Raw genomic sequence first — 22,782 nt, forward strand, 5'->3', positions numbered from 1 at the left:
TTTAAGACAACTATGAAGAAAAGGACTCAACTCCACAAACGGGCAGGGCAGAATATTGTTATACTGGCCACAGCATTTCAAAGAGTCCAATAATAGTAGTAGGCCTGGCTAGATTTGAGAACAATTTCTTGTTATGACGAACCAGAAATACAAGATTCCACGGAGAACTGAACAGTTGACAGAATATAGTTGAACTTAATTAAACCTTCAAGGGAAATAAAAAAGAGGGTCAAACAAAGCCACTGAACGGAGAAGCCCAAGATTGGTCTGGGATGAACATAAGGATAACAGCCTTTCAGCGTGGGTACCTTCTGAGCCCTCCCAGAAGGGATCTGCCAGCATTCCATCCCCTTTTCTGAAGCATGTGCCAAATCAAATGGCTATTTCCTCTCCATTGCAGGTGTAAGCGAACCCAAAAGTATCTCTTTCGACGGGATACAAAGAGGAAAGTTTTTACATCTAATTCCACGGTAGAAAGTGCACACACCCAACCCAGCACACTCCTTATATGGTGTCAATGCCCACAGAAGTAACTTCAATCAAATCAGAGGCACTACCATGTATAACCTATGTGGCCCTGCGGCTATGTCGGTGTTCCTAATTAACTACGCTAAAAATATCAATGTAGCAGAATGCATTTTTGAGCTCCAAATTTTCTCAACACTTTTAAGAGGCTATTAAATGTAGAACAGAATTGTTTCACAGAAACCTAGGCATTAAGAAGGAACACTGATGGGCTCTTACTAGGCCTTTTTCATGGGAACACAGAGATGAAATGTTAGAACGTCACAGCATAGGGACAGGTGAAGGGAGGCAGAGGAGGAAGAGAGTGTTCTAGCCACAAGGCCACCACATTCATGTTCAAAGAGAAGTCAGAGTGATGGGGGTGGAGGAACAACCCAAACACAACCAAACAAAATCCAAGTCAGAGGAAAAAAGGGTTTCATACAACACAGTATCAAAAAAGTAAAAGGAACACACTAAAATGCACAAACTGGTGGCAAGTTAAGTCCATAGCCTATTGTGATAGGTCCTTCCAGCATCAATCAGGTGTCTTCTCCATCTGTTATTTCAAGGTTATTTACAGATGTGGTGACTTTTGAACAAGAGTCTCTCACAGGAGGGCGGGCAGGTTTCAATCATTGGTTTCTGGATCTGTTTGTGCCATATAAGCATCCAACTCGGCATCCAGGTGTCCTTTTGTTTTTGACATGTACGCATCCAACTGGTTGTCCAGCTGCTCCTTGGTCAGCACAGGGCGAGTGAGGGCACCTCTCCCTCGTCCACGGCCTCGGCCTCGGCCTCCAAAGCCCCCTCTTCCCCGACCTATCATACCCCGACCTGGCCCAAGGGGAAAAAAAGAAAACAGTTACAAGTAGGTTTAATGGGTGCTATGGCAAATGCCCCTTAGAGCAGTGGGGCCTAGCTGAGAAAGGCTGAAAGGGCAGGGCAAAGAGGAGAAATCTGGAAAAACAGGAAACACATTGGGTAGAAAGCAACACATGGAAAGCACACATAATGAATCCCTGTTTACATGCTCATCTCTAAATGCTATTTAAAGACTTTTTATTCTATTGACAAAGGTAAAATAACTGACAAAAGAATCTTAATCTCTCCTAAAACAAAGAAATTATCTAAAGTGTGAGGCCCACTAGAAGTTTACTAATTAAAATACACTATAGATAATCCCATTTAGTAAGACAGGGAAGAAGTAACAAGGGCACAGAGAAACGGAGGTGTAAGGCTAGACAATTTTTAAGGTAAGCCTTATTAGAGAGCTTTCTGGAAAATCAGCTCATCTCTCCTCAAACTTACTGAAACTAATGAGCTGACCCCACATCAGGAGACTGAGGAGTTACGATGACATAGGAACAATGTGAGAAGATGGGGAAAAATATTTATAGTAGTCCCAGCCACTTCTATCTCAGATTCTAATTGCCTTCTAACAGTTATGGTTATCTGAGAGGTGGTTTCAATCCACTTAACAAAACATACACAGCTTTCTGAAAAGCTACTTTAGACTCCCCACCCACCCCTGTGATGTCAGAAACCAGGTCAAGATAATTTGGAAACATGCTATTTCATCCTGAAACCCAAACGAGCTTGTACTTCACTCAGTGAGCCAAACGTATAATGGGCGAGAAGAAACTAAGCCCTTGGCTATCAAATTTCCTTTGCTAACAGTTATTGTCCTTTGGCAACTTCAAGGTCATAAATTACGGAAGACCCACCACACACTATAAAAGGACCAAAGCAGATATACACAGGGGCTACAGGAATAGATTTGCTCCCACCCTGGACAGGTGTTGTTGAGAGTTTTCCACTAAGCTCTGTATCAGAAAACTCCCATGAGGTCTGGATTAACAACAGCAACACCATTAAATGCCTTTCCAATCTGGGTCATGATGAGGTCACAAGACAAGTAGCACTAAGTCTCAAAGGTAAGATTATCAACAAGAGTCAGTTAACTGACATGGTACCTTCTTGCTTTCTACCTTGATCAAAAAAGTCATCTGATTTCCCACAGACACAAACTTTACCTTGAATTTACTTGGCTTCAACATCAATACCCAGCTCCAATCTCACCATCCTTTTCCACTCTTTCATTTTTGTACATCTCCCTCTTCTTTATTCTTAGACTCAAAGTGGGGTTTTGAGCTATGGGATGGGGTGTGTGGTGGTGGGGAAGGACAGAGAAAGGCAACACCTCAAACTGACCATCTTGTCATTTTAACGATACAATTTAAATTTGCAAGAACCTGGAAAAAGACTGCATATGATCTGGCTCTGACATGTACCTGACTGGTTCTTAGACAACCCATGACAGACTTTTGCACTACCGCATGTGAGTTTAGAAAGTAAGCCAGTTTCAAAAAACAAAACAAGACAAACAAATAAGCCTGCCTATGACTTGAAGCTGTGCAGAAAGGTGGCTCTGAGTTTTGAAGGGAGAGAAGTAAAAGGGAGCTATTCTCTGAAGTTGGTAGCTGACTAACCTCTACCACCGATTCCGCCACGACCCATAGCTCCACGCCCTAGGCCCCCTCTCCCAGGACCTCCACGACCTCGAACACCACCTCTTCTTAAGCCCATTCGGGGAGCTACGGCTCGTCCACCTCGGAGCAGGTTTTGACCTTGGAGAGGAGGCATACAATGTATATGCAGGTAAATCCAAGAGAGACAAAGTAGACTCTAACCAAAGGAAGGCGGTGAAGGTTAAATGAGAGTTAATTCAGTTAATTTTTAGGTTGGGGGGGGGGGTGGCAAGCTGCACACCAAGTGTGAATAGATCAAGCTGCTCTTTATTCAATCAATTCAAAGTCTGACCACAAACCCATTTTGGGAAGAAGCTGGGAGTTAAGTTAATTAGTAAGTACATACAATAAATATCTACTGAATAATCAGACATGTGCCTAGCATTAAGGTAGATTTAAAAATCAGTAATATGGTTCCTGCTCTCAATACATTCTCACAAGGGACAAGAACAACATGGGGAACAGTGTTAACAGTGCCCAAAATGTAACATGTAGCTAAGTGCTATGGACCAACTTATCCTCTCTTTTTTCCAAATAGAACAGCGTGTTTCACTGGGAACAAAGATAGTTAAGATATAGGCCAACAGACCAAAAATTTCTTAGATTTGACTTATTTCTAGAACTTGAATGTGCTTTTGATTTAAGCAGCAGCAGGGTGTTTCAAAATGGAATGGAGATGACATGAATTACCTGTTGTTACGCAGGTCATAGCCTCTCACCATTGCACATTATCAGAAAAGGAATGGTATCGATAAAAGACATGCAGCACTATTAAAAATACGTGATTTCAAAGGTTATTAATTATATTAATACAAATTCAGGCTTAAAGATGTTAAACAAATGTGTCCATAAGCAGCCCAAGAGAAAAGGGAAGGGGTAGGGCCCGACAATGTTCAAGTACACAGCACTGACCTCGGAGCGACATCCCGCCCCTAAGCAGGGTTCTGGTGGCACGTCCCCCTCGTAGTCCTCCTCTGGGCAAGCCTCTCTGGATTATGGGCAGGCCTCGTCCTCCGATTGCTCCCCTGGCCAGGGTCCCTATGGGTCGGCCTAACCGTGCCTGGATGTTACTCTTACCCAGGCGCTGCTTTAAGCTCTTCTGGAAGAAAAGGTGTTGGGGGATTGAGATCAAAAAAGCATTCCAGTGGCATCTAGCAACTCAAAGTGCAGAGAAAAAGAAGCAGTGAGATGGCTGTGTGCAGGGAGATAAACTTGCCGTAGGTGTCCTATAAAGAACCTAATCCAGAAACTAGCCTTTGCCTCAGAACATGGTAGAAAAGAAGAATTCTGATCCAGAGCTTTTATGAAAGCTTGAGTATGGTCCCATGAAATTGGCATCAACACAAATTACCTCACTAGTTTGGCTACAGAAGCCGTACACCACTACATGAAACGTAAGTTTTAGTAAGAACTCTGTATTTCAAATCCTGGATTCTGTTTTTGAACCACAGGTCGACAATGATATGACTGGATTCATACTTGCCCAAGGACTACCACTGTCTTCAAAGGCTTACTCAAACACCAAATGAAGTTCATCACACTCTGGGAAAAATTTAAATTACAAGTTCATCTGAATTCTTGTCACTTAAAAACAAGATTTGATTTTTCAGTCAAAGAGGCCAGTGTGTTCCATTTTTCCTCTGAGTATCTATCTCCAGACGATCCACTTTTTACCTTAAGATGTAAATAAACACAAAAAAGTCAAACCTTTCCTTACATTTCTTAAATAGCCATTAATTCCACGTCTACCCTTGCAAACAGCTCCATTAAGCCAATACGGTAACTTTTAATTCAAAATAAACATGTAACTCAACTGTATCTCCAGAGAGATAGCCAAATTTGTGTTGGAATTAAGACAGGTGAGCTATAATCACGAAACTAAAGGACATATGTGAGGACAAGGACATACTGCACATGGAGATATTCAATAATCTGTCCCTCAAAGAAAAACTATTAAGACCACATCTTAATAAGTTAAAAATCCTTCAAAAGAAAAGGTAACTGTGTAGCCTTGAACACAACCAAGGCCCCAGCAAACCTGTTTTCCCACAAAACCATTAGCCAATAGGAATGAAAATAAATTCTGTATGTCCTCCTGCTTCACCCATAAATGACTACCAATGGTTTTTTTTATTGGCTTTCTAGCACAAGATAATAAGCTAAACAAAGGGGCAGTTTCTGAACATTATGCATTTAGGCATAACTGACCTTAAGAGCCTGTCGTGTCACCCTGACAGCACACAATTAGGAAGTCAGGACCTCATTCATTTTCCAAATCTCTTATGTTCAGTGATTCTGAGCATATTCCCCCCAAAATCTGTGCTTTAGTGGGGAATGCACAGTGCTTACAAGTCCTCCCTTCTTAATCCTTAGCTGCCAGCCAATACTGGACTCTAACAGACAGGAAGCTTAAGGATGTCAACTATACCACCTAGTTTTCACTCTACAGCTGTGCTCTACGCTAAGGTGGCCACTAGCCACACGTGGCTATTTCAGTTACAAGGAAATAAAATTTTGAAAGCTCCTCAGTCACACCAGCCACATTTTGAGTACTCAATAGTCACACATGGCTAGAGGCTATCATACTGGACAGCAGATAAACAATATTTCTATCACTGTGTAAGGTTCTATTGGTCAGCTCTACTCCAGAGGCTGCTTTCTGCACAGCTACATTTAAAGCTTCTTCTTGGGGCATTCAGTCAGTTGAGTGCCCAGCTCTTGATTTCATTTCGGCTCAGGTCATGAGCTCAGAATCTGGCAGTTCGAGCCCAGCATCTGGCTCCGCGCTGAACGTGAAGTCTGCTTAAGATTCTCTCTCCCTCTGCAGCCTTTCTCCCCTGCTCACATACACTCTCTTAACCAAAAAAAAAAAAAAAAAAAGAACAGAAAAAAGAAGAAAGAAAAGAAAAAAAGAAAAAAGCTTCTTGAAAGGTCTCCTGGAATGATCTGTCAGGGCCTTATCTTCAGCAATTTATAATACCTACTCTTGGAAAATGGTGGTGCCTTTTTTTATGGCTTTCCTAAGTCAGGGACAAAATAGAAGAACTCCCAAGGCTTAAGGCAGCTAAAGCAGAAGGCCTTGTTTATTTTTGGTCAGTGAGCCCAACAGTTCAGGGTGGGGGTGGGAGGGTGTTATATTTAACTGCTGAATTTATGCACAGCCATGCAGTGCTACCAGTTAAAGTCCTTACAGTTGCATGGCATCGCCCTCCAGACGCCCAGCCACAGCTTGGACATATCCTTCCACAGCCACTCTCCGGACTCGCATATAAAGTCTATGAATAATAAAGAGCAGGTTTTATTTCAGGTCTGAACAGAATTCTCTCTTACTGGTAACTTGAAAGAGAACCCACTTATTCTTTAAGTACTCAGTGCTCTCACTCTATTTTACTGACAAAACTTTAGGTGCTGTGGAGATGAAGGCCACCCTATTCTTTCTATATTTTAGCACTGAAAACGTTTGATTAAGGCTGTTCAGACTTCCTGTGCTGGGAGAAAAAAAAAAAGTTATTTCCATAATTTGTAACTCATTTAACAGGGAATAAAGGATTTTCTGAGATCATCTAAAACAAATCAAATTTTTTTCCTATTTTTTGGCTTCAAACAAAAGACGTTTATTCTCTCACAGTTCTGGAGGCTACAAAACCCAAAATTTCTTTGTGGTAAAATCCAGCAAATCTACTTTAAGGCCAAAGGATCAGGAAAAAAGAGATCAATACTCATTGATAACATAGAAACAGGTCATACTGATGGCAAACTACCTAAAAGAGAAAGACAAGAAGTTACTTATTGGTACCTGCTAAAATAGGAATTCTCTGAACTTCTCTTTCCTCCAGAGAAGTTTCTGCTTTTGCCCTGAGCCACCTTGCAATCATCCATCATGTCCTGACAGCCTCAGTGGACTGCCTGACAGAGATCACCAGCTGCTTCTGGAGCATTAAGACTCATCCTCTCACCTGCTTAAGTTTTAATGCTGCCTGGACAGAGGGTCTATTCTCCATCTGCTGGGCCAGTCTTCTGTTTCTGGCACTGGCTAGCTGCTGTTGCTGCTGCATCGAAGCCCGAATATTCACTGGCATCGGCTGTTTGTTCTTCAGCATATTAGTAAAGCTTCAAGGTCGAACAAAATGGATGTTTAAATAAAAGCTTTATTACAAAACATTTATTGGCATTTTCATGGCTTGCTAGACCAGGAGCTCCAGATCCCACGAACTTTTAAGTAAAGTGGTACACTTAGATCAAGGCTGATGTGGGTTAAAGACTCCTCTGCTTCCACAAACTTGCAAGAATCAGAAACTTAGAAATGCAGCTAAGTGCAGCACATTCAATCAAAAAAGATAACAAGGGCTCAGGCTTTTAGAGAGTGGAAGATATGAAAAACACGCAATAAGCAGATATGATGACAACAAAAGACAGAAAATGTGGTTTCAAAGACAAACAAAGAAAGCCAAAATGTTGGGGGAACCTGAGGGTGCACTGTAAGAACAAATGTTAAGGAAGGACTAGAGCGCCTCACAGACCACAGAATTAGCACCCCCATATAAATCACAGGAGTGTAACATATTTTCTTAATAACATGTAACATGTAAATATGGAGAATAACATGTAAATATGTAACTTAGTAACACGTAAATATGGAGAATCAGTGTGTATCACACCCTAAGATATAAGAAGCACATATGCTTCGGAAAAGGCAAAAATAAACATCAATTAAATCTTTTAGTGATCTAGGGGCACCTGGGTGGTGCAGTCGGTTAAGCGTCCGACTTCAGCCAGGTCACGATCTCGCGGTCTGTGAGTTCGAGCCCCGCGTCAGGCTCTGGGCTGAGGGCTCGGAGCCTGGAGCCTGTTTCCGATTCTGTGTCTCCCTCTCTCTCTGCTCCTCCCCTGTTCATGCTCTGTCTCTCTCTGTCCCAAAAATAAATAAAAAACGTTGAAAAAAAAAAAATTTAAAAAAAAATCTTTTAGTGATCTAACATCAACTTAATAAAATCATTGGTCTGACTTTAGCTCAGGTCACCATCTCACAGTTCGCGGGCTCGAGCCCCATGTTGGGCTCTGTGCTGACAACTCAGAGCCTGGAACCTGCTTCAGACTCTAGGTCTCCCTTTCTCTCTGGCCCTCCCCCCACTTGCTCTGTCTCTCTCCATTTCGAAAATAACAAACATTAAAAAATAAAAAATAAAGTCATTGGTCAAAGGCAGTCAATAAAGAGCTCTCAGAGACAGAAACTGCTTTAAGTACCTTCACTTCTCTTAGGCTTAAATGATTACTTTTCCTGATTCCAAGTGATTGCTTCTGAGAAAATCAAGATTAATTTAGTCACCGAACAGCTTGTGAAGACACTCTTCTATTATTCCTGTCAAAGTAAGTTTAATGGAACGAAAAAGAACAACACTTAACTGTAAAGGAATCTAACACAAAAACAAACTAAAAGCAGTATCGAAAGAAAGAGAAATGGAGCAAAGCAAGTGCCTCTTACAAGGCCCAAGAATGGCATTCGAGGGCCTTTGGACATTCCACAGCTTGCTACCTGCCTCTTACAGACCAGACACAACACTGCCGGCCTCGGACTGGGCAGCAAGCCTAGTGCAGCCACGGTACCATGCTACCGAGCTGCACCACCCCTGTATCAACGTAAAAAATGTGAAGAGAGAGAGGGCGTGAGGAGTCTTCTTAAAATACAGCCCACCAGAGAAATATTTCAGACAGCTTAACATAAAAATCTACTGACAAGGGGTTTTGAAACAACCGCCCAATTTGTTTTGTGTACCACGTAAGATGCAACTAAACACAGAGGTCTGTAGCCTTCTGTTGGTATTTAGTTTAAAATTGGTTTTTGTGCCTTGGACCCCAGGGCCAATTTAAGTAATGTTTTCTTATGAACGAGCTGAAGTTGCTGTTGGCTGCCTCACCGCTCATTTAGAGACATCTTGGTGGTGCTTTTTAGCACAACTTTCGGCGCTGACTGTGCAGCCATCTTCAAATCCCGAGAATCTACAAAGGACAATAGGCAGAATGAGCAAGTCAGGAAAAGGACCTCCTCATTTCTACAGGCATCAAGGGCTTCACCCAACAGCGAATGAAAAGAAAAGGCCTGTATCAACGGCTATGGAAGAGCCCACCAAAACGCAGAGCGGGTGCTTAAGTCTACACCGTGGTTACCGCAAACCGCTACATCTCGAGGCCACAGGAAAGGGTCTTCCCAAACCCCCAAGATGGCAGGCGCACGCCAAGCTGGGCAAGCTGAGGGGGGACTAAGTGCATCCAGGACAGTCCTCCTCAACCTGGGCTGCAGGGAGCTGCTCACCCTCCCCGAGCCGACCCCGATCGCCGGCGGCCAGGTCCGCGGCCTGCGGCGGGGAGGGAGGGCTGGCCAGGCGCTCCTCACGGGCAGCCAACGCGGAGAACCATGACGCAGGCAAAGCCGTCTGGAAACCGGCTTCCGACTCCACACGCAGGCGGGAGCCCTCGCGAGAGCCGGGCGGCGGGAGCAGGGAAGGGCTCCCGAACCCGCGGCCGCCCGCGGCCGCCTCGACGCTCCGACGCCCCCTCACCGCCCAGTCAGGGCCGCCGGCCCAGGCCCCGCCCCCCGGGGCCTCCCGGGCCGCCCCGCCGCGGAAACGCACCGAAGGAAACGGACGCCAGTGCGCCTCCCGGGGCTGCCACCACGCCTGCGGCGCGCGGGCCGGGGTCCGGCCGAACCTGAGCTGACTGGGTGGGCGGTTGGTTAGAGGTGTAAGCGGTAGGTCGCTAGGTTAGCTCGTTGTAGCCGGGCGGCTGTCTGGTCGGCCGGTCCGCCTGCTCGCCCGGCCAGCCCTTTCCTGCCTTGAGTCTGTGCCACCACAGCCGCCGTCGCCGCCGCCGCCGCCGCCTCCCGCTCGCTGCCCAAAACAAAATGGCCGCCACGCCCAGAGCCGAGTGGGACCGGCTAAAATGGCGTCGACGCAATTACGTATGACGCCGGATCCGCGCACAGCTAGGGGGCCAGAAGATTTGCGCTACGCCTGCGCGGGGATTGGGGCGGAGCCCTAGGGAGAAGACAGGTCCTTAGCCAAGCGGTGGCCGAGGTGCTCTCTGCTCCGCCCACGGAGGGGCGTGGCCAGTGGTTGCTGTCGGGGATCGTCAGGGCATTACGACCGCGGCCGCGCGGTTGTGTTCTGGTCCGTTGGCGGAGGTTCGGCCTCGCGGGCGAAGGTGGTTGTGTTTCCTTGCTGCGCCCCAACCCTGGCCGAGGCAGACCCTGTAAAACTGTTTAGTGGGATTTGCCATCTCCCTCCCTGTTGGGGGGGGGGGTGGCTGCCGCGAGCCGGGAGAGAGGGGTGGGGGTGGGAGGGAGGCACCCGTACCCCGCGCTCTTGTCTCTTCCGGAACGTCGTTCTCACGGCGGTGTCTGCGTCCAGCTCCCCCTCCCGCGCCCTCTCCACCTGTCAGTCATCCGCATTTCGATGCAGACCTACCTGCGTTGGATTTTTCTTATGCCCAGGGATGCAATAGAAATACTCGCACGTTTGGGACGCCTGGGTAACTCAGCCAGTTGAGTTGGCCCTCTTGATATCAGCTCAGGTCATGATCCCAGTGCTGTGGGATCCAGCCGGCTTCCGGCTCTGGGCTGAGCGTGGAGCCTGCTTGGGATTCTCTCCTTCTCTCTGCCCCTCTCCCCAGCTCGCCCCCCCCCCCCCAATAAAAATAAATGTTTTAAGAACGAGCGAATGAACACATCTTCAACCCTTCTCCATATACGTGCCTCAGGATGCTTTCGTTTTCATTCCTAGCATTTACGTGCATGTGTTTAATGGCCTGGCATCCTGGACTTTACCTATGAGAGGGTAAGGGTCATGTTTGTTTTGTTCACTACTACGTCCCCAGTTCCTACAGGATGCCTAGCATATGGTAGGTCCGCAGTAGATATTCTTTGGAGATTGAAGGGAAATTCTTCTGGCTTTCTGGCTGAGAAGCTGAAGTCTCCTACATCTGCAGCTGGAACCTTGAATGCCCGCCTTCCTACGCCTTGAGCAATCCTCAGCTAGGAAGATGTAATGTTTCCTTGACCTCTCTCCGAATAAGATCCCTTCCCAAATAAGGTGAATTGGGAGTGAGGTACCTTGACTTTCTCACTCACTTCCAGACTGCAAAGGAGACACACTGCAGCTGGCGAGAGAAGAGCCTTTAATTAAAGATGAGTTGCAGGCCGGGCCCACTACTCCTGCGCCCTCGGTGGAGGGTGGACAAGGGTAGGAGAGTAGGAAGGGAAAAACGGGGTAAGGGGGAAGCAGGGGGAAGGGGAAGGGCGCTGCCCCCTGGGGCTGTCTGCTCAACTGTTCTCCCAGAAAAAGTTGTTACAGGCCACTGTGAGGGCAGCCACCAGCACCACATACTCTTGGAAGTCCACCTCCCCATCTCCATTCTCGTCTAGCTCTTTCATCACCTTGTCCACAGCGTCTGCATCCTTCTGGGCCTGTGGAGGGGGGAGATGGAGAGGTAGGTATATAGAGTGGGGAATAGTACTGAATCAGGGGCAAGAGGGGTGGTTGATTGGGAAGAGGGAGGCAGAGATGAACAAGAGGGAGAACTACATCTCATTATGGGATTCTTCTGAGTCACCCTTCAAAACACACTTGTGGCCTCCTGTTGGCTACAGAATAAGCTTCTTAATGAGGCAGAGTAATAACAACATCAGTTACCATAGGTTTGGTGCCTAGGATGCAACAAGCTTTACCAGCATTGTCTAATTGTAACGCACATAGTATGAGGCAGGTTTCATTATTCCCCTACTAGAGAAGAAACAAATTAACACTTGGTGGTTAAAGAATGTTCCCAAGTCACACAGCTAGAAGCTGCCAGAGTCAGAATTGGAACCCAGGCCTGATAAAATCTCAAAGCTGGTTGACTTTCTACTGGCTTCTTTACCATATAAGCCCCTGTTAGCATTTGCAGCCTTCTCTTCTGCACCCTTCACTCAGGTCAAAACCACTGAGCATGCTCCATATTCTTTTTTCTTCCATGCTTTTGTTCATGCAGATACCTCCTGAAATGTCTACATTCGCCCTGATAATATTCCAGTGGAAATCTGTGGCTCAAGTACCACCTCTTTGGAGGAGCCCACTTCAGTCAGGTTACTATTTCCCATAATCCTTTCTGGCAATTCTGTTAAAGCTCTGAGTACTTCCTGAATGGTTGGCCCAAGACTTCACGGGGACGGGGATCTCGTTGCCTCCTGTCAGCGGACGGGGGCCTCTTTTGGTCCTCCAACTCTGCTCTCTCCTGAACATTTCACTTCCTGGTGTTCATAGTTTACTTTCATGTGTCAGTGTTTCCCTTCTAGACTGTGAGCCTTGTTATTGATGCATCTGCATAGGTCCTAGCACTTAACAGGTGATTAATAAGTTAGGGTATTTTTGCCTTGAGCCTGGAGGGGTAGGGAAGCCTGGAAAAACCCAGGAGAGAAGTCTGGGAGAGGAAGGAGACAATTGGGCTGTGTTGGGAAGATGGAAGGGAGGTGTCCCTCCACCCCTCAGCCACTCCACCCTGTACCCCACTCTGCTTACGTCCAGGAAGCCAGAGAGCTCGGTCTGCAGCAGCTCTTTTAGCTCCTTCTTGCTCAGCTTGTACTTGTCTCCCTCCTTGCCCGAGTGGGCGTGGAACACGTTGATGAGAGTCTCCATCGCCGTCTCCAGCTCTGAGCCCATTGTGCAGCTCACCTACCCACCCCCACCACGGAAGGAAGTTAGGGACCATGCTTCAGGCTATCTGGAGTCAGGGTGAGGGGAGCCCTCAGCCTAGCCCTGGTCCCACACCTGAAATAGCCACGAGCTCAGAGCCACACCACAGTTTATCTTTCACTGAGATTTTATGACATGGCAACCTAACAGACCTGAATCTAGACTTGCTCTCTGTGTCCCTCAGTCCATATGCCAGCCAGAGGTAGTCAGTGTTTGGGGCACGAAGACAGAGCAGCCATGGCTGGCTCTAGAGGCCTGCGGTGGACTCTGGTGGTTCCTGGCTGCCTGGGCAGACACTGAGAAGGGTGGGGCAAGCAGGCAGGGATGGTCACAGGACTCTGCCAAGCTGCCTCTGGCTCTATTTTTACCCTGCTATGCCTGAAGCTCTGCTGTTGAGGGTGGTGGGCTGCACCCCCCTCTACGGCCTTGACTGCTGCCTACCCCTAACAAGGAGGAGTCCGTCTGGTGCCCTCAGTCAGCCTGACGGGAGAGAGTGGTGGCCCGCGTGGCTGGCCCAAGGCTTCATGGGGAGGGGGGATCTCACTGCCTCTGAGTTTCCTATCAGCAGACTGGGACCTCTTTCGGTCCTTCGACTCTGCTCTCTCCTGAACATGTCACTTCAGCTTCCCTGGGGTGCATCTCCATGACCTCTAGTTTGGTTTCTCTTCCTTCTCTGCAGAATCAGGCCTCCCATCGGGTGATGGTGGGAAGGGAGAAGGAATGTGGACACGTTTCCCCAGAGCCAGGGCTCCCAGGGAGGGGGGAGGAGACCTCCGGGGCTTCATCTCTGCTCCTGCCTATTTACTCCCACCCCTAGGCCCAGCCTGGATGAGGTGAGGACAGTGACAGCTGGCAGAATAGGGCTGGTAAATGTTGGGGGCTGGGAGTAAACGGCTGAGTGCATCCTCTGAATTCAAGGGGCTGGAGAGAAGGAAGAAAAAAATGGAGGGGTTTGTCGAGGAGAGGGGGCCAACCCAGGAGGCCTCTTTCTTTTGGCCTTAGGATGGTCAGCCCCTCCACAGCCTCAGGGGGCAGCTCAGGTGTCTCAGATCAGGTGTCCTTGTCCTTCCTCAGGCCTAAGGAGCTAAACAATGGGCCCTGATCGAATGACATTCCAGCTTTACAATGGGGACCTTGTGAGTGTCACCTGAACTCTGGGCATGAGAAGCAGTTGTCACAGAGACATGGGGGAGATGGAACCCAAGCTGGGGCTGATGGAGGGGATAAGGGGCGCGTGTGTGGGAGGGCTGTTCGTGGCTCAGTTATTGGCGCATCCAGGAGGGGCACTTAGAGGTTGCCTGGAGCCCTTGAGGAGCCTGGGATGTTATGCAGGGGCCATTTGGAGAGGACTTTGGCAGGGAGTGGGCAGACGGGAAGACAAAGGGAAAGACTTGAAGGAAAGAGGAGTCTGGAAGTCTGGGCCAAGGAAGGAGGAGGAGACAGAGGGGCTCATGTGAAAGGAGAGTTGGGAATGGGTAGAGTACCCTAATGCCCTCTCCTCCTGATACGTCACGGCCCATGCTCTCCTACCCCGTGGCTTCTCTGGGACCCGGGCTCTTGGCAAGGCTGGGTGCCGGTGGGGGTGGGGGCAGAAACAGCAGTCCCATTTGCTTTCTGAGCCTCCTGGAAGCAAAGTGGGAGCTGGGTCCCCTCCGCAGGTCCTGGGAGATCCAGGGAAACTCTGAGGGCGCTAGTAGGAGAGATCTCCTGGAAGCTTCCTCCTTCCCCGAGGACCACCACAGACCTCCCTCTGAACTTGACTGGCTTCCCTGTGCTACTGTCCAAACCCTGTCTCCCCCAAATCCCAAACTGCTGTCCAGGAGCCCCTCCCACACCCTCAGTGCACCCCAATGCTGTTGCCCCTACAATGCTGTTGCCCCAATACTGTTGCTGTTCAGGAGCTCTGCTGAAGTCCCCTTTTCCCCCCAAGCTGGCCACAGCAGGGACCCAGTGCAGAGGGAGCAGATACTCACTGTCAGCCTTGACCTGAGGTGGGAGCAGGTTCTGGACAGACAGACCAGTCTGCAAATGTGGCTACCAGAGCTGTGTGGGGAGACCTGTGTTCGGTCCCTCCCCCGAGGCCCCCCTCCCCGCCAGCTCCACCCCTTCACAGACAGACACCCCGCTGGGGCGAGGGGCCAGGAGTGGACAGAGGCGCCCTCTGTCTCCAGGGCTGGAACAGGCCGCCCTGTGTCCTCTTTTCCAGCCGCGGGCGCCTCCCCCGGCTCCTGGGCCCCAGGGAGGTGGGAAAGGTCCTGGGAGGGTCACGGAGAGGCCTCTCACCACCACTGCGTGCAGCACGGGCAGCACAGGGGAGGATCCCGCCGAGGGGGTCTCAGCGAGGGGCCCTAACCCTCCGTGAATCATTTAATCCTGGGACTTTTAGTCTGACTCCCCGCTGACAGATTTCAGTCCGGGGCCTCCTGCACGGAGGTCTCGGGCGGACCCCCGCTCCACCCCGCCCCGCCTCCGTGGGAGCCTCTTGGGGGTCTGGGGCTGCAGGGTCCTGTTCAGGATCCTCCCTTCCGGAGGGGCTCTCTGTGGGGTCTCTCAGCTCCAGAGTGGACGTGGTGGGGGGGGGGGGTGGGACGGCAGGGGTCCCGGGGCGCGCGCGTGGGCCAGGTGGGCTGGGGGACCCCGGGACCCCGCCCGAGTGCAGGGGGTGGGGGTGGGGCCGGCGGCGGGAAGCGGGCCTGGGCGGTCTCCTCCCTCCGGGATCCGGGCAGAAGCGGACACCTCCGGGCTGGGCTGGGGCGCTGCCGCCTCCCCCCGCCGCGGTGAGTCCCGGGTCCCCACCCTGGGGGGTCGGGCGCCTCTCTGTCGTGGGGCTCGCGGGCCCCTCCCCGAGCCAGCTCGGACCGGGGTGCGGGAGGGTTTGGGGGCGCCCGGCCGCCGTCCTCGCTAGGGGGAGAGGCGGGCTCGGCCCTGCGCCGCCTGCCCCTGCCCGGCGGGGTCCCCGCGGCCCGACCGCAGGCCTGACCCCGGCCACCCCGCCCGCGACACAGCCCGGGGCATGTGGGCGGGCCGGGTCCCTGCACAAACAAGCTTTGGAGACAGGCGGCCTCATGACCCCTGGGGGCCAGCTGAACCTCCGAGACAGGGCCCTAGGGACCAAAGTGCCTCCTCTCAGACAGAGGAGTCTGGAGACTTTGAGACCAGCACGGAGGGGGCTCTAGGACACAGACACTTGGAAAGGACCACCCAGCTCAGACCTGGAGAGGATGGGGTTTCTGGAAGCACACACCTCTTCCTCTGCCTGCACTGAGCTGTTTCCTGGTCCCCTGCCCCAGGCCCCATCCCTGTCCCCTCCCACCTGCCCGGGAAGGTTCCCTGTGGGCTGGGACAGGCTGGCCTAGTCTGACTCTCCCTTTCTCTCTTCCCTGTCCTCCAGGGTCCCGATGGCAGCCGAGCCGCTGACTGAGCTGGAGGCGGCCATCGAGACAGTGGTCACCACCTTCTTCACCTTTGCAGGGCAGGAGGGCCGCAAGGGCAGCCTCAGCATCAATGAGTTTAAGGAACTGGTCACTCAGCAGCTGCCTCACTTGCTCAAGGTAGGTGGGGGTCTCTGGGCCTGAGACTTTGGGGGACAGTGGCTGCCAGGCGCCGGGTATATGAGGCAGGGTGATATTCTGGGCCTGATCGTGTGACCCCAGGTATTTGGTGGACAAGGGTGTGGGTGACCACATGTGTAAAGGATTCTGGGGTGTGTGTGTGTGTGTGTGTGTGTGTGTGTAACTAGGTAACACTGTGTCAGTGTGAGTGCAAGTGTGTCATTGGGCTTTGTGTTCCCATCAGACAATGCTGTTGGGTTCTCGAGTATGCTCTGTGCCTTTCTGGTCTCATTTCCCCAACACAGGGGTGGACCCAGAGGTGGCTTCCAGGAGAGTTACAGACCATCAGAGCTGGAAGGAGGCCAAGACAAAACAGTCCAAATTCCTCACTTCACGTATTTGGAAATTGAGACTCAGCTGTATGTAGAAAGGGGTTTGTGAACAATAAAAACACAGTCAAATTCATGCAGAGATAGATCTCAGAGTAGGAGAGACCTGTCAGTAATCCATGATTGCTTCTCACCCCCTCTGGGAATCCCCTCAATAATGTGCCTGGTAAGGTCATTCCTTCTCTCCTACTCACTGGACAGAGTAGGGATTTAAATTTCACCCACTCTGGGGCGCCTGGGTGGCGCAGTCGGTTAAGCGTCCGACTTCAGCCAGGTCACGATCTCGCGGTCCGTGAGTTCGAGCCCCGCGTCAGGCTCTGGGCTGATGGCTCGGAGCCTGGAGCCTGTTTCCGATTCTGTGTCTCCCTCTCTCTCTGCCCCTCCCCGTTCATGCTCTGTCTCTCTCTGTCCCAAAAATAAATAAAAAAATGTTGAAAAAAAAAAAAAATTTAAATTTCATCCACTCTGAGTTGCCTCATCATCCCAGTCTGTTAACAGTTTCTGTTTCATCCCTGCTGAGAATTCACAGGCACGTAGGAGGGTGTGAATATGGATAAAAAAGCAAAATCACAAGCAAGTTTTGGAGACTCAGTCCATCATCTGCAAAATCCCCTACATTCTTAGACTTCTGGGCTCCTTCCCTTTCTCTTCTCTCAGGAAATGAGACACCACTCAAGGTGCAGTGTTCCCCAGAGCCGTGTCAAATACTGACTGGTTTTTCCTCCAAACCCAACTCCCCTTGGGCCTGGAAATGCAGGAAGTGACCTCTTTGCTTTTGGTGACTGCTTCCAGATCTCAGTTTCTTCCTCTTCCTAAGACGTGCAGCTTCTGGGAAGCTCCTGTGCCACCTGCCCCGCTCCTTCCTGAATCCCTTATAACTCTGCAGCTCCTGCCTTGATGTTTTTCTTCCCATCGCTGCTTTTGCAGTGTGCACACAGACCATTCATGCAACACCTGGGCCTTTCAGGGACTTCAACTCCTTGCTTCCAAAGACTCCGTCCTGCTTCTGAGCAGCCCTCTCTGTTGTTGCTTCAGATCTTGTCATTACCAGAATAATGCCCCACCTCCCAAATCTCGGTCTCCTTTCTCAGAGCATCACCTCCTGCTGTTCCAGTTCTGTTCCTCCACTCCAGCCCTTCCTGGACTCCACCAGGACCTTCAGTCTTCGGGCCATGTCACCTGTCCTTCCACATGTCCCTCATGTCCGCAGTCCCTCCTCACTCAGCTGGGCTGTAAGGCTTAGCATGGAAACCAGTCCCCCGGTCACGGCCCACCCTTGATTCTGTTCCTCTCTGTCCTCGTTTTTGGCAGAATCCCAACCCAGGTTAAGTCCATTATTTCATGTTCATTAGCTTGATGGTCAAATCTACCATTTCTCAGATCCAAAATAAAGCAAAATTTCCACTCTCAGAGGAAAGAAAAAAAAAAAAATCAATCAATCCACCAGTCTGCCTACCATTCTGTGTCTGGACTTTTGTGTAGCTGAATCTGGCTGGATAGGAAGATGTTGCCATGCTACTTGTCAGACTCTATCATTTTTACTAATATTATTTAAAAAATTAAAAAGAATTTTAATGTTTATTTTTGAGAGAGACAGAGACAGAGCATGAGCGGGTCAGGGGCAGAGAGAGAGTGAGACACAGAATCAGAAGCAGGCTCCAGGCTCCAGGCTCCAAGCTGTCAGCATAGAGCCTGGCGTGGGGCTCGAACTCTCCAACAGCGAGATTGTGACCTGAGCCCAAATCAGATGCTCAACCGATTGAGCCACCCAGGTGCCCCTATTAATATTATTTTTTAAATTGAAGCATAGTTGACACACAATGTTGACTTGTCTGTCTTTAAATCTGTGACCGCAAACTCCAAGGGAACCCTTGGCACAGCCTGCCAATTCTGCTACATTTCCCCAGTTGGTTCATTGAGCAGCTCTTTCAGATGGTAATTTCACAACTTTTCCTCCCTCCTCAAACTCCAGTCCCTCTTTCCACAGTCTCCCTCTCGCTGAGAAATGTTCTCAGACAAATAACAGCCATCAGGAAACTTCTATGTACTGCCTCCCAAGTCTACCAAAGGTCAGCATGTACCCTGCCTTCCTTCCTGCTCCCTGAAGCATCTGTCTCTGCCCCTGAGGCCAAGCCCTCCTATGCTGCCGGACTCCATTCCTCCTCACCAGCTAAAATCTCTACTTTTTCGGTTCCTCCTCTCTCTCGCATCATCAATTCTCCCTCTCTACCAGATTGTTCTGATCAGTTTTCCAATATATTGTAATATCTCCCATCTTAAAAAAAGAAAAAAGGGGCGCCTGGGTGGCGCAGTCGGTTGAGCGTCCGACTTCAGCCAGGTCACGATCTCGCGGTCCGTGAGTTCGAGCCCCGCGTCAGGCTCTGGGCTGATGGCTCGGAGCCTGGAGCCTGCTTCCGATTCTGTGTCTCCCTCTCTCTCTGCCCCTCCCCCGTTCATGCTCTGTCTCTCTCTGTCCCAAAAATAAATAAAAAACGTTGAAAAAAAAAAAAAGAAGAAAAAAGAAAAAACACCCTTTCTTGACTCTGTAACCCCCTCCAGCTATGCCTTCCATCTCTGCAAAAATCAAAAGCAGCAAAGGTTATTTATACTCTGGGCTCTCCTGGCCCCAAATGCTCATTCCTCAGGCATTTGCCAGGCTTATTCTTCGCTGAACCCAGATTTCTGCTCAAATGGCAAATCCCCATCATGGCCTCCCCTCACTTCTGGGGGCAAAGACCACCTCCCTTGTGCTTTATTCCTTTACCCTCTTTTATTTTCTTCCAGAACACACCTATCGCAACCTAACTTCCATCACATACTTACATTTACCAAGGGTGTGCGTCCCATGAAGGAAAGGAATCTGCTTACTGTTTTATCTCCAGCACTTAGAGCAGTGTCTGACTTCTGGTAGGTGCTCGGCAAAATATCGAGTGAGTGAAATTGTAAAAAAGTAAGAATTTTTGTTGAGTGAGTAAATGAATAAATAACATCTTACCTACTGTTCTACAAATGCCTTTTTAAAATGTAACAGTGCATAAAGGATATTTCCCATTTGAAGAAAATGATGCACTGTACGTAATGGTATGTAGACTAACACAAATTTATGTGGCGAATTTTCTGTTGATGGACATTTCTTGTGTCCATTTTTTCTCTTTTGCAAACATCCTTGTTTATATATCTTTACGTACTTGAGGGAAAATATCTATAGGGTAAATGTCCGCCAGTAGAAATATTAGGTCAAAAGGCATGTTTGTTTTTCTTTTTTATAGTTATTTCCAGTTTGCCTCCCAGCAAGGTTGTCATCAGGCTTCAAGGCCACCAGTGCATGTGAATGCCTGTTTACTCACGTCCTTGCCTAAATTGGGTCTTATCAGACTTTTAATTTTTGCTAATCTGTGAAAATGATATCTCGTTCTGATTTATACTTTTAAAATTCTGAGTGAGATGGAATATTAAAGAATATTTTTGACAGATATGCATAATCCTTATTCTGTGAACCGCTTGTTTATTTCTTTCATTAAAGAGATTTTCTTTTTCTAAATTTTATATGTTTATTTAGTTTTTAGAGAGAGATAGAGTACAAACAGGGGAGGTGCAAAGGGGGAGGGAGACAGAGGATCCAAAGCGGGGTTTGTGCTGACAGCAGAGAGCCCGACGCGGGGCTCGAACTCATAAACCGCAAGATCATGACCTGAGCTGAAGTCAGACATTCAACCGACTGATCCACCCAGGCACCCCTCTAATAGTTTTTTAAAAAGGGGAAAGAAATAGAGAGTAGTGAATAAGAGCATAAGCTTTAAGTCAGACAATCTAGGTTCAAATGCAGATTCTAGCTTGTCATCCTTGGTTATTTAATCTTTCTGAGCCTTAATTTATTTTTCTTAATTAAAAATTTTATTTTAATGTTTATTTATTTTTGAGAGAGAGAGACAGACAGAGCATCAGCAGGGGAGGGGCAGAGAGAGAGAGAGGGAAACACAGAATCAAGAGCAGGCTCCTGGCTCTGAACTGTTAGCACGGAGCCAGACATAGGGCTCGAACCCACAAACTGTGAGATCATGACCCGAGCCGAAGTCGACACTTAACTGACTGAGCCAGTCAGATGCCCCATGAGCCTTAATTTCTTATCTGTGAAATGGACTCATAATAATACCTTCCTCATTGCATTGGTCTTGCATTTATTCGGTCAATATTTATTGAGCACCTATTATGTCCTGTCCTGATGCTGTCGTAGGCTTTGGGTTACAATGGTGAACAAGATGGACAAGGTCCCTTTCATTTTAGCAGATCATGAAGATTAAATGGAGTAAGGCATTGTGCTTGCTTCGGCACAACATATACTAAAATTGGAACAATACAGAGAAGATTAGCATGGCCCCTGTGCAAGGATAATACGCAAATTTGTGAAGCATTCCATATTTAAAAAATAAAAATAAAAAAGAATAAATGGAATAAGGCATGTAAAATGTTTAGCATAAGGCTTGGAACAGTCGGCACTATTAAGTGCTTACAACTGTTGAAATGCTAGCTGTTATCACTCTTTTGATTTTTCCTTTTATAATTAGCAATTATATAATTGCTAATATAACAAGAGGTGAATTTTCCTTTTCTTTCCTAGTACTTATACCTTTCATTTCTTTCTCTTGATTAATTGTATGTTTTTTCCCCTCCCAATATAATGTGACACTGGGCATCTTGCCTTCCACTGGTAATGCTTGTAAGTATTTTACGATTAAGCATGAATGTGGCTTTTTAAAAGGTCTTTCTTAGCTTTTCTATGAGTGAGCTTTAGCTTCGTGCCTTCTGTAGATTTGGTAAGACTTCTCTGCCTTCATTCACACATTGATTAAAATACTGAGTATTGGGCTCTGCCCGTGGTGCCCTTCTCCAGTTTGACATTGATCCATTGTTCAACAGCTCATGTTTTGGTTGTGATCGTTCATCTAGCAACAGACCCTTTGATCATGGGCTCAGTTTACAGTATCCTTTGATGTCACAGGCCTGTCATGAGAGGCTTTGTCAAAGACCCTGCAGAAAACCAGATACCCCATGTCTTTGCCATTCGCCTGATCCACCAGGCTAATAGCCGACCTGGAAAGAATGAGACTACCTTAGCGTTATACAAATGAGTGGCTTAGGACTGTGAATTTCCCTAGCTTTCTGTGAAGGAAGAAGGTGGCCTGAGAAGGCTCTGAGGATGGCCTGCATGGGTTCCCTGAGCATCCTTGAGCAAATCCCAAGTGCCGTGGTGTGCCGGAGCCCATCTTACCTGTAGGCAACAGTTCATTGTGTGCACCTCTTCCCAGCTCTGTGTTCGGTGACTTCATGGTTGTGGTTCATAATCGGCCACGGTGGGAGTATTTGCATGCTGGCAAACACTACAAGTCAGGTCCTCTACCTCCCTCTGCTGCTGCCCTTGGAGCCTAACCAGTTTGGAGAGGTTAGTGACTGCCAGACACCCTGGCGGCACCGTTCCGGGGCTGCAGCCTCGTCCTGACGCCTGGGGCAGGTCCTAGATGAAGAGAATGGACATTAGCCGTTCTTTCCTCTCTCCCTGTCTCAGGAACTCTCGTTTCTAACCCCACGTTTCCTGTTGACGTCTCCTCAGGATGTGGACTCCTTAGATGAGAAGATGGAGAGCTTGGATGTGAATCAGGACTCCGAGCTCAAGTTCCAGGAGTACTGGAGACTGATAGGGGAGCTGGCCAAGGAGATCCGGAAGGAGAAGGCCCTGGAGATCCGGAAGAAGTGAAGCCCCTGGCCAGGATAGGGCCAGGCTGGCCAGGCAAAACCCCACTCCCCCCAATATAGCTTCCTCCTTGAAACACAAATGTGTCTTGTTCCCACCCTACCCTGCTTTCTTCTCTTGAGAGGAGGTGGTCTGAGAGTGGGTCCAAAAATTCTGAGCTCTTTGTAGACCAGGGATGTCACTCATCTCTGAATATCATTCTGCAGCATCGAGCACCAGGTCTTGTACCGGGGAGGTGCTCAATAAATTAACGGTTGAGGAGGGGCTCCTGGGTGGCTCTGTCAGTCACGCGTCTGACTCTTGACTTCGGCTCAGGTCATGATCCCATGGTTTGCG

General features: G+C 48.8%; 3 protein-coding genes and 1 non-coding gene across 13 annotated transcripts; 2 read left to right on the plus strand and 2 right to left on the minus strand.

The window, feature by feature from the left end:
- Nucleotides 1–42: 42 nt before the first annotated feature.
- Nucleotides 43–9,965, minus strand: CHTOP (chromatin target of PRMT1). 10 transcript variants are annotated; one of them, XM_058702328.1, is made up of 7 exons: nt 9,665–9,957; nt 8,951–9,032; nt 6,992–7,145; nt 6,227–6,310; nt 3,948–4,131; nt 2,997–3,134; nt 43–1,341 (listed from the first exon to the last, which is right to left on the minus strand). In XM_058702328.1, the coding sequence occupies exons 2-7, from the start codon at nt 9,013–9,015 to the stop codon at nt 1,136–1,138; spliced, it is 831 nt and encodes a 276-aa protein (XP_058558311.1). In that variant the 5' UTR covers nt 9,016–9,032; nt 9,665–9,957; the 3' UTR covers nt 43–1,135. The 10 variants fall into 10 exon arrangements, with proteins under 10 accessions (XP_058558311.1, XP_058558307.1, XP_058558310.1 ...); XM_058702324.1 differs by having other exon boundaries at nt 3,948–4,134; XM_058702327.1 differs by lacking the exon at nt 9,665–9,957 and adding an exon at nt 9,427–9,592 and having other exon boundaries at nt 3,948–4,134.
- Nucleotides 9,966–11,187: 1,222 nt separating this feature from the next.
- S100A1 (S100 calcium binding protein A1) lies at nt 11,188–14,863 on the minus strand. Its single transcript, XM_058702344.1, has 3 exons — nt 14,731–14,863; nt 12,584–12,736; nt 11,188–11,493 (listed from the first exon to the last, which is right to left on the minus strand). The coding sequence occupies exons 2-3, from the start codon at nt 12,722–12,724 to the stop codon at nt 11,350–11,352; spliced, it is 285 nt and encodes a 94-aa protein (XP_058558327.1). The 5' UTR covers nt 12,725–12,736; nt 14,731–14,863; the 3' UTR covers nt 11,188–11,349.
- Nucleotides 14,864–15,448: 585 nt separating this feature from the next.
- S100A13 (S100 calcium binding protein A13) lies at nt 15,449–22,710 on the plus strand. Its single transcript, XM_058702342.1, has 3 exons — nt 15,449–15,534; nt 16,149–16,308; nt 22,306–22,710. Exons 2-3 carry the CDS (start codon nt 16,156–16,158, stop codon nt 22,447–22,449), a joined length of 297 nt encoding a protein of 98 aa, XP_058558325.1. The 5' UTR covers nt 15,449–15,534; nt 16,149–16,155; the 3' UTR covers nt 22,450–22,710.
- Nucleotides 21,016–21,120, plus strand: LOC131496697 (U6 spliceosomal RNA). Its single transcript, XR_009254625.1, has one exon. It is a non-coding gene; the product is annotated as a U6 spliceosomal RNA (small nuclear RNA).
- Nucleotides 22,711–22,782: the final 72 nt, after the last annotated feature.

This window comes from Neofelis nebulosa, chromosome 15 (genome assembly GCF_028018385.1).
Source record: "Neofelis nebulosa isolate mNeoNeb1 chromosome 15, mNeoNeb1.pri, whole genome shotgun sequence".
In the NCBI taxonomy this organism is placed as follows: domain Eukaryota; kingdom Metazoa; phylum Chordata; class Mammalia; order Carnivora; family Felidae; genus Neofelis; species Neofelis nebulosa.

What these genes read in the sequence shown, in the direction of transcription:
- CHTOP (XM_058702324.1), bottom strand. Translation starts at nt 9,015, where the DNA reads ATGGCTGCACAGTCAGCGCCGAAAGTTGTGCTAAAAAGCACCACCAAG. An exon ending in AAGATGTCTCTAAATGAGCG is followed by an intron (nt 7,146 to 8,950) that starts GTGAGGCAGCCA and finishes TCGACCTTGAAG; the next exon opens with CTTTACTAATATGCTGAAGA. An exon ending in GGGCGGGATGTCGCTCCGAG is followed by an intron (nt 3,135 to 3,947) that starts GTCAGTGCTGTG and finishes CTCCTCTCCAAG; the next exon opens with GTCAAAACCTGCTCCGAGGT.
- S100A1 (XM_058702344.1), bottom strand. Translation starts at nt 12,724, where the DNA reads ATGGGCTCAGAGCTGGAGACGGCGATGGAGACTCTCATCAACGTGTTC. An exon ending in AGCTCTCTGGCTTCCTGGAC is followed by an intron (nt 11,494 to 12,583) that starts GTAAGCAGAGTG and finishes CCCCCTCCACAG; the next exon opens with GCCCAGAAGGATGCAGACGC.
- S100A13 (XM_058702342.1), top strand. Translation starts at nt 16,156, where the DNA reads ATGGCAGCCGAGCCGCTGACTGAGCTGGAGGCGGCCATCGAGACAGTG. An exon ending in AGCTGCCTCACTTGCTCAAG is followed by an intron (nt 16,309 to 22,305) that starts GTAGGTGGGGGT and finishes ACGTCTCCTCAG; the next exon opens with GATGTGGACTCCTTAGATGA.